General features: G+C 43.3%; 1 protein-coding gene across 2 annotated transcripts; it reads left to right on the top strand.

The window, feature by feature from the left end:
* Window positions 1-2,438: 2,438 nt before the first annotated feature.
* On the top strand, window positions 2,439-16,967 carry HTATIP2 (HIV-1 Tat interactive protein 2). Of its 2 annotated transcripts, none has more exons than XM_074372237.1 (6): window positions 2,439-2,498; window positions 3,032-3,227; window positions 5,064-5,171; window positions 13,200-13,337; window positions 15,402-15,463; window positions 16,167-16,967. In XM_074372237.1, the coding sequence occupies exons 2-6, from the start codon at window positions 3,033-3,035 to the stop codon at window positions 16,390-16,392; spliced, it is 729 nt and encodes a 242-aa protein (XP_074228338.1). In that variant the 5' UTR covers window positions 2,439-2,498; window position 3,032; the 3' UTR covers window positions 16,393-16,967. The 2 variants fall into 2 exon arrangements, with proteins under 2 accessions (XP_074228338.1, XP_010963067.2); XM_010964765.3 differs by lacking the exon at window positions 2,439-2,498 and adding an exon at window positions 2,505-2,682.
* The last annotated feature ends 1,825 nt before the right edge of the window (window positions 16,968-18,792 follow it).

The raw sequence follows: 18,792 nt of genomic DNA, 5'->3' as shown, positions 1-18,792 counted from the left end.
CATATACCAGCATCTCTCCACTCCCAAAACTCTCAAAAGGGAAAAAAATTACTGTCAAGAATATGATAGCTGTACTAAATCAGCTACTGAAATTGCTGAATACAGTTCATGGTTGTATTTGTTCTATGACAAGGGAATATTGCAAAATTTTCTTCCAAACACCCACCTCTACCAAATCCAAATGCTTTGTCCCCCACCAAATATCTTAGTCATGCTACATTTATTTATAGTTCTTCTTTGCCCCCCAAAAAACCCAAAAAAACATCCAGCATACAGATTTATGAATAAATAGGATAATAAATGAGGAGGAAGTATGATCACTTTAGACACTGTTTAAATCCATTCTTCTTTCTTTTTTCAATAGTGACTTCTACTTTTTTGGAGGTGTACAACCTCCTCCTCTACTCTCAGACACGTGGGAGGAGTTGGCCCCATGTAAGTGTCATTCCTCTTGCTACAGTGATGGTCAGGAAGGTCAGAACTGAGGAGACACAGCTGGGGACTCCTGCTTACAATTGTGCCCTTTCTTACTGGACTTAAACTGGGAGGATGCACCGATATCTTGAGTAATCTCCTGTTCTATGTCCTGAAGAAAACAGGTCTGCACAATCTGTACAATCTAACCTCTTTCATTCTTCTTTTTTAATTGAAGTACAGTCAGTTACAATATACAATGGAATACTACTCAGCCATAAAAAGAATAAAATAATGCCATTTGCAGCAACATGGGTGGACCTAGAGATAGCCATTCTAAGTGAAGTAAGTCAGAAAGAGAGAGAAAAATACCATATGATATCACTCATACGTGGAATCTTAAAAAAAGAAAAAAGAGAACATGAACTCATCTACAAAACAGAAATAGACACGCAGACATAGCAAAGAATATAACCTCTTTCTGACGTCTAGTTGACATCAGCTAATTAGGAGGACCATCAGGAGATTAAGAAAGGCAGAAAAGGGAGGCTGGGCTATTATTCCCCCAACTCCTCCTCTCTGGGGTTTCTGCAGACTGGCTGTGTTCCTTTACTGAAGGTCACAGGTCCTGTAAGACAAGCCCTCTCTAAGTTTTGATAACCTATCTCTTCTCCCAGTTTGCTCTTTGAAATATCACCCATTTAGTACCCTTTCCTTAGATTACCCACTTTGAGTGCCAAATGTTTCTTATCTTTGACCCTGACTAAAACAGGGTAACAGGCTGGAGCTGCTCACAGCTTTTGAATCATCTTTTTTGGGTCTGAGAGTAAGACCGATGTGAAGGAGAGCAGAGCCAAAGGAGGTAGAAGGATTGAGTCCTGGCCCCAGTGGCTGACTGCCTGACTCCAGCCACCTTAAGCTGTTAAACACACTGATTTTTTCCAGTTAGATGAGCCAGTATCTTTCCTTTCCCTCCCTCCCTTTCTTCCTTTCTTTCTCTCTCTCTCTTTCTCTTTCTTTTTTTCTTTCACCTAAAACATTCTGAGTTGGTGTTTCAATTGTTTGAAACAGAAAGTCTTAATTAAGGTATAATTAAACATTTGGCTCCAAAGAGAAGGTGTGTGGATCTCTGATCCTAAAGACCTACATTTGACCTAAATACAGAACTATCTTCCAGTTCGTCTCCATGAGGCTGTATCCTACAGCAGATCTGATTTTTAGATTTCTCTGAGATTCTGTTTCCCTTACATAGTGCGTGTATCCTTACACTATTCACTGCCTTTACTCAAGTTAGCATGAGTGAGTCTCTGTTCCTTGGAGTAAAGTGAACATAATAAAATAGTTCTCATTCACAGACAAGAAAATGGAGGCCAAGATAAATGAAGAAACCTCATCTAAGTGAGAGGTAATGTCTAATCTGGACTTGGCAGGCAGGCAGGCAGGGGATCGGGTATGGAAGATCACCCTGGCTCGACCATCTTAAGACTGAGCAGGGAAACCAGTTGTACTGGTGAGATAAGGTGAGAGGCCGAATTATATGAGAGAAATGATTGAAAGACAAACAGGATGACAGATCTTGGTGACTAATCTAGACTGTGGAAAGGCCAGGAGAAAGTAGTCAATGGGGACCGTCTGAATTTCTGACTTGAGAGGGGAGGGTGAGGAGTGTGCCAATGAATGGGGACAATGATGCACAAGAGAGCCAAGGAGTAGATTGGTTTTATTCCAGTTTGGGGTGGTCGGATAGGAAGCTGTGATGTGGTGAATTCAAGATGAAGATGTGCAACACACAATTCACATTATAGGTTTTAGAAAGGGACCAACGAGGGTCAAGTCTATTGACCTTGGATATGGGCGAACTCAGCCCAGGTGGTGAGGGAGAACGCCGGGGAGAGGGTCCTGGAGGTTCCCGGCATCTAGGAAGGGGTCTCCAAGCTTCTCACCGAGCCTGGCGCCGCGCACGTGCTCTGCGGCCCACCTCCCCGGCGCCCAGGCACCCTCTGCTCCGGGCGCTCCCTCCCCCAGGCCCCGCCCCTTTGGGCGGGGCGCGCAGCGTGGCGGCGAAGTCACCCGGAAGAAGTCGGGTAGGCACGGACCTGGAGCGGCCCCGCGGAGTCGGGCGTGGGGACCAGGGGGCGAGGGCAGGAGGAATGGCCGGATGTCCCGGCCTGCAGCCCTGAGCGCGGCGGCGGCGGCGGCTGCGGCGGCGCTGGTGGCCGTCTTGCTCCTGCTGCGGTCTGAGGACGCGGGGCCGGGGGCCGGCTCCAGGTAGCCCCTCCGCGCAGGGAACCCAGCTGGGCCCCGCACCCCTGTGGGCAGAGGAGAGAGGGGTCGGAATCGGGGATACAGTGGGGTGAACGAGGTCTCTAGGTACCAGCAGTTTGTGGCACCTGGCGCATTCCCTGTTCCAACCCCTTCCAAGGTGTGGGTTTGCCCAGGTGCGGGGAACCGCCAGGGTGCCCCGCCCTGCCGGTGACTCTGCACTTTCCCGTGGACCCATACTGCTAAGAATACCAGTATCTTCCTCCAGAACAAATAAACAACCCTTGTTCTCGGGGTAAGCATGGCCATCCTTTAAACATCCTGAGACCAGCACCTGTCAATGTTATTTCTGCAGCATGGCCGAGTCAGAGGCGCTGCCGAATCTTCGGGAAAACTTCAGGAAGCAGAATAAATCTGTCTTTATTCTGGGCGCCAGCGGAGAAACCGGCAGAGTGCTCTTGAAAGAGATCCTGGAACAGAACCTGTTTTCCAAAGTCACGCTCATTGGCCGCAGGAAGCTCGTCTTTGACGAGGAAGCTTATAAAAACGTGGTGGGTATTTGAGCTGGAACTCAAAAATACACCCGCAGTGATTCTGCAGGGTGAGCATATTTTATGCTACAGGGATGAACATTGCCCTGCCAGTGGTGGAGGCGGCCAGAGGTGTTCAGAATGTGGCCATGACTGATTACTGAGAGCTTTGAGTCCTGGATTGTTGGTCCAGCTCGACCTCCCCCTCACTGCCAGGCATTGGACAAAGCCTTTCTCTAATCTAGATCCCTATAAGGTGGGGCCTACCGGAAGTCGGAGAAGAGCATTGCTTCAGGGTCATTCAAGCTAGATTCTAGAGATAGCCCTGTGACCTTGGGCAACTTCCCCCATGACATTGTTTATTTCCTCTACTGGGCATGCCACACTAATGTCAGTGAATCAGAAAATGCTTTGCGGAGCAGGAAAGGTCTATGCCCTAAAAGGTGGGGTTATTCACCTGCAAAAATTTCCCCTGCCTGACTTCTCAGGGCTGCAGGCTATGTCTGCGAGCGGAATGGTCCCTTTACTGTCACTTGCACGTTGGTGGTTAACCCACTGATAGACCAGACTTCAGTCTGGTGCTAATCCCCTGTATATTTGAAGCCTGAGCTTCCTGGAGATTCCTTTCCCCCTGTAAACTGAGTTATTTCTGAACTGCAGTCAATTAAACTATAGTGTAATCCTGAGACCCCACAACTCCGGAGCTTGGTCCTACAGGTTTCACAGGTGAAACATTTCAGATAACAAATGATCTCACAAATAAATGTTCTTGACTTCTGCAGGACCATGTTCAGGTCATTTTGCATATGTCTTTGGTCCCTCAGGACTTTTCTGTTCAAACCTGATGTCTTTGGTCAGGCGTAGGCAGGTTATCTGTGGTCTTCATCGTCTGGCTTCATGGGACGTGCCAGGTACTTCTGGTAATTAGAGACTGAAATCGAGTTTTGCCTTTGATAGTTGAATTTTGGTGGCACCTCTTTTGGTCCAGCACTTTTTGCAAACATACTTTTCTTCAGCATGATGGACGGTGCCAGGAAAATGCTTTTGAAAGAGTTGATGGTGGGGAGAGATGGCAGCATTTTATTTGAGCTCCTGGATGATAAGAACTTCTCACACTTTTCTTTTTGAAGTTTCACAACAAACAAGAGGTTAGAGGGAGGTTCTTAAATTTCTGTGCGCATGAGAATTACTGAGGCTGTTTATTAAGTGCAGTTTCTGATTCAGAGTCTTTATTTTTATTTCTTATTTTTATTTTTATTTTTTATTTTTTACATTATACAATAGTAAATAATAAAATGTTATTTTATTTTTATTCAGAAGCCTTTTTATTAAGCACCTGCTGGCTGATTCTAATTGGGTGGTTCATGGTTTAGTCTGAAGGAAAGATTATCACTCACAAATGATGGAAGAAACTGAGGTGTATGTTAAATAACTTGGCCAAAATCAACATGCCAAGTAAGTACAAGGCCCACGACACAAACGTAGGCTTTTGAGCTTCCAAACACCATTTCCTTCCCCCACATTATACCTCATTGGTATTTCTCCTGGTCATAGAGACACAGGTCTTTTATTTTTCCAGAGAGAAAATTATAATTGAACTTGACTTTAGCGATCATCACCCTTAGTCCAATTGTTGTGTATTGTGGATGGATAAGTACATTGTTGATGTTGAATTCAGATTCATTGCTTTTTCGTGGGAGAAAATGAGCTTGCAAAATTTGATGTTAAGTGAGCAGACTCTTTAGTGATGTACCATAAATTTACTCTTTAACTCTGGAGGGGCATTTTTGTCTGTTTTTTGTTTTGTTTAATTTTAATAACATCAAGTCATATACGGCTGTTTTCCTTTTTGTCTAGAATCAAGAAGTGGTGGACTTTGAAAAGTTGGATGACTACGCTTCTGCCTTTCAAGGTCATGATGTTGGATTCTGTTGCCTGGGTACCACCAGAAAAAAAGCTGGGGCGGTAAGGAAGAAATAGACCCTCTTCCCTTTTTTCTGATCAGTAATGTCAAAGATTCCTTTTCTGCTCACTCTTTGCTTTACACTTGCTGTGCTTAAATGTAAATTGTTCTTATCGCATTCTATCTCACTTGAGTGATTTGCTTTAACCTATTTTCATGCCAAGCTTTAAACTTCTGGGATAGAACATCAGAACAGAGGCATGATTCAGCTCATCTCCAGTGATGACTCAGCCTCTAGCAATGATGCAACCCCAGCAGTGATTCAGCTTTAACTGACGCAGAACTGTTCTAACACACATCTTAGTTTCTTTTTAATGGTGTTCTAAATGGTGTGTCGGCCTCTGTCCAGAAGTCAAACTTTACTCTATAGTTAGAAATCAGAGCTTACTACGTAGATCCTGGGAAATTCTTACTATGTACATCTTAATTTAATTTATACCTTGATGATAGTTTATCCCTCTGGCAGAATTTCCTTGTTGGAGTTAATGATGTCTGTTGAACACCTAGGACCACGATGCTGCCGTGGGGGCTTACCATAGGTTTCTAAACAGGCCCATGCATCAGAATCCTTAGGAGAGGGCATGGTTAAGAACTATTGGTTTATACCAACCAAGGAGTTAGGCTCAGATGTATTTCTCTGGGCCCCCTGGTGCTCCAAAGAATAATTCTATGTATGCTTTCAGTAGGGATGCATTTCCGAATCCTCTGTAGTTCTACCATATGCCCTTGGAAACACATCTGGGTTTTGAGCTCTGTGCTGGGAAGTGTGGATTATCCTGGGAGAAGCTTAACTCTCCCAGAAATTGGCACATTCTCTCTCCTAGAGAGCAAGGGTCATGTTCCCACTGAGCAGCCAGTACAGTCTTTTCTGTCCCAGGGACAGTCACAAGCAGTGTGCCCTCCAAAAGCACTGGAAAACGTTTGTCCTAGTACACTGCGGGTCGCACTGTCTCAAGTGCCAACCTGACTTTGATGGTGACTCAGCAGAATGAAAAACACTGCATTAGGCATAGAGCTGTTGATTTTCATGACAGAAGGCAAATCTCATTATAGTGCGCTCCAGGGGAAAGTCTAAATGGCTTTGTTGCATTCAAATTGTGTCATGCAATTTTAATAGGAGAAATTGAGTGTTTTTCCTGTCCAGAATTCTTTTTTAGCTGGAGTTGCTTCCCTTCCCCCTTAGGCTACCCCATACCTTTTGTTCTCCAAAATCAATTTGAAAAGATAAAAGTAATTAATGAGTAAGCAGGAGAAAAGACTGGTAGACCAAGTAGAACCTCAGAAATGAGTTAAGGCTTAAATGGTTTAAGGGGATGGTGACAGAAAATAAGCTGACATTGCCTCCAGAAAGTCTTTTTTTTTTTTTAATTTAAATTCATTTAGATTGGATGTAGTATGTAGTTTGGAGGTTGTAATAACTTTAGGCAGTTTAAAAGAGGTGACAATTCACAAGTGGCTAGGTAATAATAGTTGTTTGACGAGAAGTTGTGGATTTCCAAATTCAGTCCACCTGGTGTTCAGGTCAGCGGCCTTCTCTGTAAAAAAAAAAAAAAAAAAAAAAGAGAGCGTCAGACAGATATTGCAAAACTAGTGGCAAGCCTCGAGTGTCATTCTGTAGCTGTCAGCCTACATTTTGCTTTAGCAATCTGAGTTTCCAAGAGAGAAACTTCAAGGAATTCAGGATTTCTATCTCAGTGTTAACATCCTCTGAGTAGCCCACTGATTTCTCTATGATCTTCAGTGTATTAGCTTGTTAGTGCTATTATAACAAAAAAACATAATCAAGGTGGCTCACACAACAGAAATTTGCTGTCTCATAGTCCCGAAGTCTGGAAATCTGAGATCGAGGTGTCGACAGCGTTGGTTCCCTCTGAGGGCCGTGAGGGAAGGCTCTTTCCCAGGCTTCTCTCCTTGACTTGTAGATGGCTGCCTTCTGCCTGTGTCTCTCTTCACATGGTGTTTTTTCCTATGTGCCTGTGGCTAGGTCCAAATTTCTCCTTATTATAACAACAGTAGACAAATTGGATTCAGAACCACCCTACTTGTCATGACCTCATCTTAACTAAGTACGTCTACAAATAAGGTCACAGTCTGAGGTACTAGAGGTTAGGACTTCAGCATGTGAATCTGGCAGGGGGAGAGGGAGGACACTGCAGCCCACGGTATTCACTCTGCCCAGATTTCTATTGACACTGGTGCTAGGAGTAGGTCTGTTAGCTTTCTTCAGCCGTTTGGAAACCCATTTCCTTCAGCAGTAGCTGGTTAGTGCTGCTCCTGTTTTCACATTCACGAGCCATCGCTGTCTAATCAAGGCAGTGGCTTCGTGACTTGGCCTTAATCCAGATGTGCTGGATCAGGCTCCTTGAGAGAGTCTGATGCAGCCCATCCTCCTCTTCTTGCTGGACCTGCCTTCAGGAGGCGCTGGGCTGTATTAGTCCTCCTCACCTACTGGTTTTCAGGTCCTTCAGGTTGTCCCAGGTGGCCTTCACCTTGCTTTGGTAACGTATGTGCTAGTGAAGGTTGAAATACCCTCTGAAAACCAGATCTACATTGGCCTTGAGGGAAAAGCAAAAACTCACAGAGACCCCCAAGAAGGGTGCTTTCCCCTTATTAAGAGAAGGGTTTGGTTAGTGAGTTTAAGGGGGTATGATGTGGTTTCACCTTTTTCTTTGTCTCCTCACCCAGTAGGCACAGGCTCCAGAAATCCAGGCTCTCAGATTCTGTTGAATGGACGATGCTGATAATGTGATTCGTGCAGCCATGGTGACATTTATCAGGCCTGCATAGAGTCTCATGGCTTCTGGTTCTGATATACTCTTTGAATCCAGATGTTCACAAACTATAGCCCACCTATTTTTGTACAGCCCTTGAGCTAAGAATGTTTTTATGTTTTTAAATGGTTAAAAAAGTTCAAAAGTGGAGGGGGGAAGGTATAGCTCAGTGGTAGAGTGCGTGCTTAGCATGCACGAAGTTCTGGGTTCAATCCCAGGTACCTCCGTTAAAAATTAAAAAATTAAAAAACCTAATCCCCCCCCAAACAAACAAACAAAAGGTAAAAAAATTTGAAAGTGGAATAATACGCCATGACATGTGAGACTATAAGAACATCAAATTTCGGTAGCCATAAATAAAGTTTTACTGGAATAGTCTCATTATTTTATGTATTATTAATGGCTGCATTTGTGCTGTGATGGCAGAGCTGTGTAATTGCAGTGGAGACCTGCAAAGCTGCAAATATTTACTGTCTCATCTTTTATAGGGAAAGTTTGCTGTTCCCTGTTGTCCGCTCTGCTGTTTTTACATGATGTCTAGGAGGGGGTTTTGTAAAGTGGTGAGGTCCTGGATGGTTCAAGGAACCCAGATCGTAAGCTTTGTTTGGATACCAAGTGACTGTGGGACGTTGGGTATGCCGGTTCCCTCCTATGGGCCACTGTCTCCTTGTCTGTACTGAGAGGGAGGTGACCACTGAATCCCTGGCCTGCAGAATTCTTTGACTTTCAAAGCACAGAGAAAAGAATACCCCAAATGGAAAAATTGTGTGAGAACACAGAGATGGACTCAGGAGTCTTCTGTATCTGTATGACTTTGTTTTGCTATCCAGAGCTCTTGCTCTAACCAAGATCTTGGTTCCAGCTCTGTACCTCAAATATAGACATGCCCTCCAGGACACAAACAAAGGAGGTCTCAGGTCAGACCGTTTGTTATTCGTCAGCCCCTCTGTTTTCTAGTCTAATTTATGGGGTTGGATTGAAAAGGGATTGAAGGAGGAAGAAATGAAAGCAGAAATATTGCCAAGTGGGACCCTTTGTGGAATGACAGATTCTCCCTTCCTGGAAAAGGGCCCTCTTGACCTTGAGTCATTCCTGCGTGATTGCTTGTCATGTCAGTCAGTGCTGAGCTACCTCATCAGGATGAGTTGTTCTTCGGCCACCGTGTTCCCACTTTTCAGGCAATGGTAAAGAAGGTTAGAAGGAATGCTTAGTAGCTTTGGATTTTCATGAGACTTAAAATATAGAGTAATTGGAGAATTTGTCTCCATAGGTGTTTGTGGAGCCCATGAAGTATCTCTGCTGAGTCGTGTTAGTGTATCGTGTTCACTCTTTTGAGCAGGTGCTGGGAATGGAAATTTACAGTGGGAATTTACTTAATCAATTCCTTTTTCTGGAAGGAACTCTGATTCCTGTCTTAGAGTAGAACACACCGACTGTGGATTCAGAAAGACACAGTAACATAAGGGACTTAATGCTCCCAGGAGAGTGGCTTTTCTCCTGCCATATGGTTGAGGAAACTAAATACAGTTTTTCTGAAAATAGTATGTCTAGGATATGGGGTAGCTTCTTGTTTGTTTTCCCATTTTTTAAAAAAAATTTGAGCTTTTAGAGAACAAGCAAGGGTATTGATAATAAGGTTTTAAAGATGTTTAGCAAGTTAGTTCCCTTCTACCTATAAATGAAATCTTCCTCACTCGAGAGAAAATTGGTGTGTATCCCTATCTCTGAGCCAGTCACCAGGATCCCCGTTTAAGTTTGGCTTCTAAGTCCTTGAAAGCCGTTGACCCCTTTGCTTTTGAGTTTCATTCATCAGCTGAAAGGCCGTGCCATCAGGGTGGGGGAAGTGAAATTCAAAATTTGTCGGCTTGGAAAACTGTGTATTTATAATCAGCTTGAGGGCTCAGAGGATTTGTGAAATCGTTTCGGATTAACAGCCATTGATTGCTCATAAAACAATATTTAGCTTTGTCCAGAGAACAGCAGTGGGGAAAGGTACGGGCACCTTGTCACCAGGGCCCATTGAGCAGGGCTGATGGGCTAAGTGTGGGGGGCTCTGCGGCGGCGTGGGTGCTCGTCCTGCAAGGAGCCGTTGTCAGCCCTTCTCGAGGCTGGTGAAAGGAAGGACGCCAGGCTCTGATGGCTGGGGTGGTATTGATGTGCCTTCGCTGACTAACCAGATTGAAAAAGTCCCATGGTATTTATGTCACTTTAATTTTCATCCAACAATTGGAGACGACAGCACTCTATTAAGGAGAGGTTGATCCAAAACTAAAGCCAAATAAATTGGGGTCTCAGTTTAATCAAATTATCCCTTGACTGGCCCTGGATTAAGTGAGAGGGATGGCGTCGGTCTCAAGCCTTGTGATTGGCAGAATCTTTCCCTTATTTTTAAAGACGTGGATGAAAGCAGCAGCATTTTAACAGAGACGACGCTAATAATCCTTCCAAGAAATAGTGCTCAAACGGCAGCAGCAACAAAAAGTTTATTTCCCCTAGTCAACGATGTCATTTTATTGGGAATAACAAACCTGGTATCAAAATCAGAGTTCTGGTGAATTGGAGTGAGGGGAAGCAAATAGATGTGGAAGAGAAATTGAATGTTTTAGAATTTTTCGATGTCGTTTTTGGTTGTTTTTCTTGGCACGCTTTCAGCACATGTAAACTCTCAATTCGGAGAACGGCTCTCAGGAGAATCACATCCCTCACTCAGGATGTGCTGGGTATTTAAATTGGTTTGCTTCACACTGATTTCAAAAAGCAATGACGTGAGTTTGAATCAGTGTGTAGGACAGGTGGGCCAGTCAGTTTTTAGGACTGAGTGTCAAAGTATACAAGGCAAAAGGGGATGGGGATAGTCCATGGGTAAGAGTTAAGTTAACCGTACCTAAAAAAGGCAGAAAAACCGCACAGCCCTGCAGGTCGTGGGCATAGTTAAAAATGCACTGCAAGTGATGAGAAGGGAGGATGGGAGAGGCTTTTGAGGTAACGGTGATGTTCTGTTTCTGGATCGGGGGACTGGTGGCCAAGGATGTCCAGTTTATGAACATCCATCCAGCTCTAGACTTACACTATGTTTATGCTTCTTTTATGATCTACTTCAGTACAAAGTTTGAAAAGTTTGCTTGGGCCCCTTATTTTGGAATTGAATTCTGTATTCGTTTCCTCTTGCTGCTGTAACAAATTGCCTCAAATTTAGTGTGTAAAACAACATACATTTATTATCTTACAGTTCTACAGGTTAGCAGTCCAATGTGGATTTCGCTGAGATAAAATCAAGGTGTTGACAGGGCTGAGCTCCCTTCTGCAGGCTCTAGGGGAGAATCCAGTTCTGGCTTCTAGAGACCACTTGCGTTCCTTGGTTCTTCTTCCATCTTTAAGGCCAGCAATGGGGGATCAAGTGCTCCCCACAGTGCAAAACTCTGACCTCCACTTCTGCTTCCCTTTTCCACATTTTTAATGACTCCTCTGATTACCGTGGGCTTATTTGGATAATACAGAATAACTTTTTTCAAGGTCATCTGATTAGCAGCCTTTGTTCCACCCGCAACTTTAGTTCCCCTTGGCCACGTAGCCTCCAACACATTCTCAGGTCCGGGGCTTAGGACATGGACATCTTTGAGGGGCCATGAATCTGCCTCCCACAGTTATGAATTAGTCATATCATTAGCTGGAGATGGTGTGAGGTAAAAAGGAACATGGGGACAGTGGGGAGCAGTGCTCAGAGAGCCAGAAATTTGCTCTCTGTTCTCAACTCTCTCACTTATTTACCCACTAGTTCTCAGATCGCTGAACCTTGTGTTCACATCTCCACAATGAGAGGGTTGGATGTGTTATTTCCTAGATGCCTTCTGACATTTGTGAAAGATACGGATGTCCATACAAAATAAAACATTTAGGGTCAATAACTACCATAGGGCAGATTTTTAATTAAAAAAAAAAAGTGGGGCAGTAATCTAGTCTTCAGATTTGGAATCTGCATTTTATGAAACCTCATGATGTAAGTGTGGGTCCCAGTGAAGCTCAGCGTCAGTAGGCTTTAGACTTCTCTTCAGCTGTCCCGCGTGTGAGGACACCAGAGTCTGAGGACCCAGGAATCTGTGACTACCTGGAATTCTCTTCTCTGGGTACAGGCACGGGTCCTTCAATTAGCCCCAGAAATGAGTCTGTCTTCTCTTGTTTGCCCTGTCCTCTCCCCTCCTCTTTTGACTACCACTTAGTTTTTTTTTTTTTTTTTCTAATTGGATGTGTCTTTTCTCTGCTGCTGTCACTGGACATTTATTCGTTCCTTTAATATTTTTGGAGCACCTACCATGCGCTGGGTATGTACTAATGCTGAGATGTTTATTAAGAAAGACCCATCTGGGGACCGGAAAGGATAAATTGGGAGTTCGAGATTTGCAGATACTAACTACTATATATAAGATAAATAAATAATAAGGTCCTACTGTATAGCACAGGGAACTATATTCAATATCTTATAGTAACCGATAATGAAAAAGAATATGAAAGCAAATATATGTATGTATATGTATGACTGAAACATTGTGCTGTACACCAGAAGTTGACACAAGGTTGTAAACTGACTATACTTCAACAAAAAAGAATGCAAAAAAAAAAAAAATTTGAACCAAAAAGAAAGACCCATCTGCTGCCTTCACTGGATTGAATCTAGACCAGAAGTCTCCAAACATTCTTGATTATACACCTATCAGTAAAAAAGAAAATCTGAGGGTACACTCTTTACTAACATGTAAAGTATATTGTAAAACATACACAAAAACTGGAAATTAAATAGGCTTTGTTCTTAAAGTGTCCGGATAGTGTTCTCGGCCACCCTTTAAGACCCTACCATGTGAGAGTTGACACTGAAAAAAACAGAGAACACAGAGAGAGGGTGGTAAGGTGGTGAAGCATTAAAGACAAAGAAATGTGTGACTAAAAATAGTTTCTCAGCCCAATCTTATCATGCCTTTTGCTTCTTGTGGATTTGCTTGGTGTCTGTGTTTCAGTGTCATTGCCCTTATTTTTCCATTGCATCCTGGCCTTGCTGCTAAAGCTGGTGCGTCTGTCCTGAGGATCAGGCTCAGAGTCTTTCCCAGGGTCTAAGCCTGACTTTCATGTTTTGCTTGGATGCATTTTCTTTCAACCGCCATCCCTCCACCTCCCCAGGACTCTTAACCTGCCACCCAAGCTGAGGAGTAATGTTTAAGATGAACTCACAGCTTTTTGGAAATAACTCACATCCTTTCCCCCCATCAGGAAGGATTTGTTCGTGTCGATCGAGATTACGTCCTGAAGTCTGCAGAGCTGGCAAAAGCTGGAGGGTGCAAACATTTCAACTTGCTGTCCTCTAAGGGAGCTGATAAGTCAAGCAATTTTTTATACACTCAAGTCAAGGTTTGTGCATCTTTCTTTCATAGACCTTGGAGAACCCTGGCTAATTGGCAATACTAAATAATATAAAATGCTACATAATACAAAAATGCATTAAATGCATTATATTATGCATTTTTATAGCTGCAGGGACTACTCTTTTGCAGGGATATATTTAGTAAACAGGAGTGATTTGAAAGATAATTTCTAGTGCCTTTCCCTTAGTTATTTATCTAGTAATCATGAAATGAGGTGTCTCTGGTCTTGAAGATAAGCATGGAATCTAAGCATCAGAAGAGACTTTGGGATTGATTCTTCAGCTTTTCCAGAGCAGATGATATGTTTTTATTGGATGTGGCTCAAGGAATTATAACCTGTTTTGGAGGGTTCCCTGAAGCCAGCCCCAAGTTTAGTAATATGCTAGAAGGTCTCTCAGGACTAGCCATATAGTCATCTTCACAGGTATGATTTATTACAATGAAAGGATATAAAGCAAAGTTAAGAAAGGGAAGAAGAAGTGCATGGAGAGAGGTCTGGAGGAAGCTAGGTACAAGCTTCCATGGGTACCTTCTTCTGCCAATTGAGCTGCACGTATTGAATTTCTCCAGCAATGAGCATCACCTACCAGAGAAATTCACCTGAGCTCAGGAGTCCAGGGTTTTAATGGGAGTCAGTTACATAGGCACCCTCAGTCTAGAAAAAAATTAGAGAGTTCCAGAAGGAAAGCAAGTGTTCAGCGTAAATCACCTTGTTTGTACAAGTAGTTTAGGCACAGGAGAGTACCCTTATCAGTTAGCTAATGAAATCGTCCTGAAATCTGAGTTCCCAGGCACAGGCCAAAGGACAACCTTGCAAGCAGACCTTTCTAAGAACAGCAGTTTCAGCCTGATAACTCTTGTATGCATGCTCCTAATGGAGACAAAACACATCTTTGTTAAAAGCTCTCTAAGAAATGTACTCACATAAAAAGGTATATATGAAGGTTCACAGAAGCATTATTCATAATAGCCAAATTGTGGAAACAACCCAGATATCCATCACCTGATGCATGGCTGAAAAAAATGTGGCATGTAGCTACAAAAGAAGAGTATTGATTCAACTATGAAGAGGAACGGCACGTGTTACAGCATGGATGAACCTTGAAAACGCTATGTTGAATGAGAGAGGCCAGTCACAAAAGGCCACAACTTACATGATTTCATTTATAGGAAGTATTCAGAATAGGCATATCTATAGAGATGGAAAGATGAGTACTTGGCTAGGGCTTGGGGGTGGGGTATAGGAGTGAGTGCTAATTGGTACAGGGTTTCTTTCTGGGTAATGAAATATTCTAAATTTAGATTGTGATGAAGGTGGGACAACTCTGTGAATATACTAAAAAATATTAATTTTAAAAATGTTTTAATAAAAGCTACCACAAATTATATGATGCAACATGTTAAGCCCAGATGGGTAGTACGAACAAGCCAAGGAGGAGGAGGACGGCAGGCCGGGTGGTTCGCAGACCTTTAGATGTATCCGTGGCCTGAGCTCCTCTGGCATTCCTATTTATAGAAATGCCTGGTGTGAAAATGCATGGATTGTTCAACAAATTTAGTTTGAAGCGTCATCTAAATGTAATCTCACTATCCCTTGAAACGTGGTGGGGTTTGTTAGGACCTGAGTAACATAGGGAGTCTGTGGGTCTCCTGACCCACTGGAGCTACCTGGAAACCAAAAAAGGTTAATGTGGACTGGCCTGCAGCATTGATTCTGGACTAACAGGAGTCTCTTCTTTTATGGCTGGACTCCTAGCATGTCACCCTCTGGACCTGCTTCAGTAGGTCCCATGAGAGGCTGGACTGACGATGCAGCCATTTACTTATGCAGCACATCTTTTTTACTCTCTGCTAAATGTCAGGATTAATTGATCTCTTCCTTAACTCACCAGACTCTTTAGAATCTAAAATTCTAGATGAGGATATTTACAAGTATTGAGACCTGCAGAAAGATTGTCTTCAGAACCTCAGGTCCTTCCTGGTATTCTCTCTTAAGCATTTCAGCAAGTTGGTCTTGATTAAATACTAAAAATGTGTTTTTTGTTCCCAGGGAGAAGTGGAAGCTAGAGTTGAAGAATTAAAATTTGATCGTTACTCCATATTTAGGCCTGGGTAAGTATTCACACTGCCTAGGAATACCCCACTGCGGGTTATTCCCTAGAAGCTAGTTTTTTATTTGAAGAGGCTGACAGATAAGCTATCTAAGATATGAAAGAGGTTGGCTGGAGGTAGATTGCTTCTCTGAAGAACCCACCTTTTGTTTTTGAAGGAAGGGGTAGATGGCTGGGGGTGGGGGGCAGGTTCAGAACAGTCTGGAATTTCCTGGGAAGCTTTTGCTGCCTTCTTTTTGAAACCTTCTTTGTGTCCAGATAAAACTGTGTGCCCAAATAAAATCCACTGTATAAATGTGTTTGGGCTGCCATCACAGAATAACACCACAGAGTGGGAGGGTAGAAGTCTAAGATCGGGGTGCCAGCGGGGTTAGTGTCTGGTGAGGCCTCCCGTCCTGGCATGTCAAAGACTGCCTTCTCTCTGTGTCCTCACGTGGTCGTTCTTCTCTGTGCGTGGAGAGAGGGAGAGAGCTCTCTGATACCTCTTCCTCTTCTGTAAGGACACCAGTCCTATCAGATTAGGTCCCATCCTTATGACCTAATTTAACCTTAATTACCTCCCTAAAGGCATTGTCTTCAAATACAGTCACACTGGGGGTTACAGCTTTAACATGAATTTGGAGGGACACAGTTCAATCCACAACATCCCATGTGGTCTGAATGCAATTTATTGTCTCTTCCTCCACTTTCCTTTTTCTCTTTAGAGTTCTGTTATGTGATAGGCAAGAATCTCGCCCAGGTGAATGGTTGGTTAGGAAGTTCTTTGGCTCCTTACCAGAATCTTGGGCCAGTGGGCTCTCTGTGCCGGTGACGACTGTGGTTAGAGCGATGCTGAACAACGCAGTGAGACCCAGCGACCAGAAGAAGGAGCTGCTGGATAACAAGGCCATTCATGAGCTGGGGAAAGCTGATGGCTCTCTCAGGCCATGACCACCCTGAAGCAATGCTTTTTATTGTAAAACTCAACACCTACCACCTAATCGGTAATTTTGGGGTCTAAGAAAAGTCAGCATGCTTTAACTGTGGTTTCACTATTCTCAGCTGCCCAAATCCAGTCAAAAATGATTGTGCTCTGTTCTACATCAGCATTTTAGAGCCTGGTTGTGCATTTGTAAACATCACCCACTCTATTTCAAAAACAGAGATTCAGCAGCTCCCTGGTGGTCCAGTGTGTAGGATTTGCTGCAAAAATTGAGATTCACAGGCCTTAACTCAAACTCTTTTGAATCAGAATTTTGGGAGGTACAGCCACAGAAGTCTGTTGTTTTGTTTAAGCTTTTTTTTATGGTTCTGATGTCATTGGTGGGGAAGCCAGCTTTGAGACACTTGTCTGCAGAGTCACAGCAGCAATGCAAACCTTGTGTATCATCCAAATGAGTTCTGTCCTAAAATTGCTAACATTTATGTCTGAGTGACCCAGTGCCGACTGCTTGTGATTGTGTAAATGAACATTGTGCCTTACTACTCCTGTAGAAAATATAATAAAAAAGTTATTATGTAACTGAGCTTATACCATTCATAGGATAATTAAATAGAGGAATAAAAATAAATGAACAAGTCTTGAGTGCCCTTAGATTGTTAGAAAATGCCCAAGTATCAGTGGTAATATGCAGTATTTGGGCCAATGGGATGATAATAGCAGCTAATATTTATCAAGTACTTGCTAAGGGCAAGCTTTTACACATGCTGTCTATCCTTTAATCCTCCAAACAGTCCTGATAATTCTTAGAGGTGGTGCTATCATCCTATTCCCCTTAGATGGGGAAACTGAGGCTCGCTGTGTTTAAGTGCCTCGCCTAAGGGCCCAAAGCTGAAGCCTGAGGCTGGGACATGGCAGAGCAGGATTCTAACCCACGTCAGCCTGATCCCACAGCTTGTATTTTAAACCACTCTGCAAGAGCATCCAGTATCTGCGTATTTCCACGAAGTTCCAGTTAATTGTTAATGGATCAGTATATGCTGTGTAATTTTTCCACTGGTCTAGAATCCTTATAATGATTAACTGCAAATCATTCGCATAGCCAGTAAAAGTGCACCTCAAAGTGCTTCCCTTTAAAAACTATGAAAAAGGAAAGGAAGATGTAGAAGGAAGGATCAAAGTCACCAGGAGCACACTGTTTCCTGTTTCTATCATGGAACAAAGGTTTGTGGTGAAATTTGTCTCACTTCTGTGCTGGGGGAAGCAAAGTGATCTGAGTGATGTTAGTTTTTACAGGGTCTATACTCTGTCAAGTCAATGTCAAGCTTCAGGGGACACTGGAAGATAAAGGCCATCATCCCCTCTAATGGAAAGGCATGTTGTATCTTAAGAAAAGATTGGACATTCTGAATGTCAGTCATTTAGGAGAGAGGCATATTTTAGGATGGGATGAGGTCTTGAAATGTGGGCTTTAGGAAGGAGATGGAACATCTTTCTCCTACCAGGTGGGGATCCTTTGAGGCTGGCCTCTGAAGAGCCTATGTGTTTGGGTGATAATAAGCCTGGGCTCCAAGAAGTGAGGCACGAAGTCAGGGGACCCCATGAAGATATCCTGAGGCTGGTGGGCTTTAAAAGGAGCTAAACCCAGAGGCCAGTTTTAAGTTATTCTCTGTATATTATTTCCTTACCCACAAACCCTCTGTCAGGTCTTGTTCAACATTCTTTTCTGATCTCAGTAGTGAAGTGGGATGATCGGTGAGTGTCTGTGTTCATCTTTGGAGTAAAGAAAAATGCTATTCCCTTTTAAGCCCAGCATTGTGGTGACACAAACTTCAAGGAACAAGATTCTGGCCCAATCACCCCTCTAGACTCAGTGTTTACTGTTAACATAGAATGATTAGGTGTTAATGGGATTTAGCAGGTTTCCCTCCGGATGTTATGCAGACATGGAGAAGATGGGCCTTGCTGGAGAATATGTTAGGAGGATGAAGGAAAAAGCTGGGTGAGCCTAGGTAACAAAAAGACCTTGAGTTAATTAGTGCATTGAGCTTTTTGAATGCCTGCTATGTGCCACTGGGCACATAGGCAGCGCATCTACATCAGTGAACAGTAAGTCTACCTCAACAGAGCCAGCAGGTATTCTGGCAATGTCCTACAATGTAAGAGGGCTTCAAACCTAGTATTTGATGGGTTCTGTCCTCTAGGAGTTTACAGTTGATGGAAAGGAGCAGATTGGAGAAGCTTAGCAATAATACATCATTTTCATTCAGCAAGTTTATTGAGCACCTACTATGAGTTAGGCCATATATTATGTGCCAGAGATATGAAGGTAAAGAGATATGGCCCTTACTGGATGGCTCAGTGCTGCGGGTACGACCAAAAAAAAAGAAAAACAGAAAAAGCAAGTGGTA

The sequence above is a fragment of the Camelus bactrianus genome, chromosome 10 (genome assembly GCF_048773025.1).
Source record: "Camelus bactrianus isolate YW-2024 breed Bactrian camel chromosome 10, ASM4877302v1, whole genome shotgun sequence".
In the NCBI taxonomy this organism is placed as follows: Eukaryota; Metazoa; Chordata; class Mammalia; order Artiodactyla; family Camelidae; genus Camelus; species Camelus bactrianus.
The sequence above is the reverse complement of the archived record's forward strand: the minus strand, read 5'-3'. Positions and strand labels throughout refer to the sequence as shown.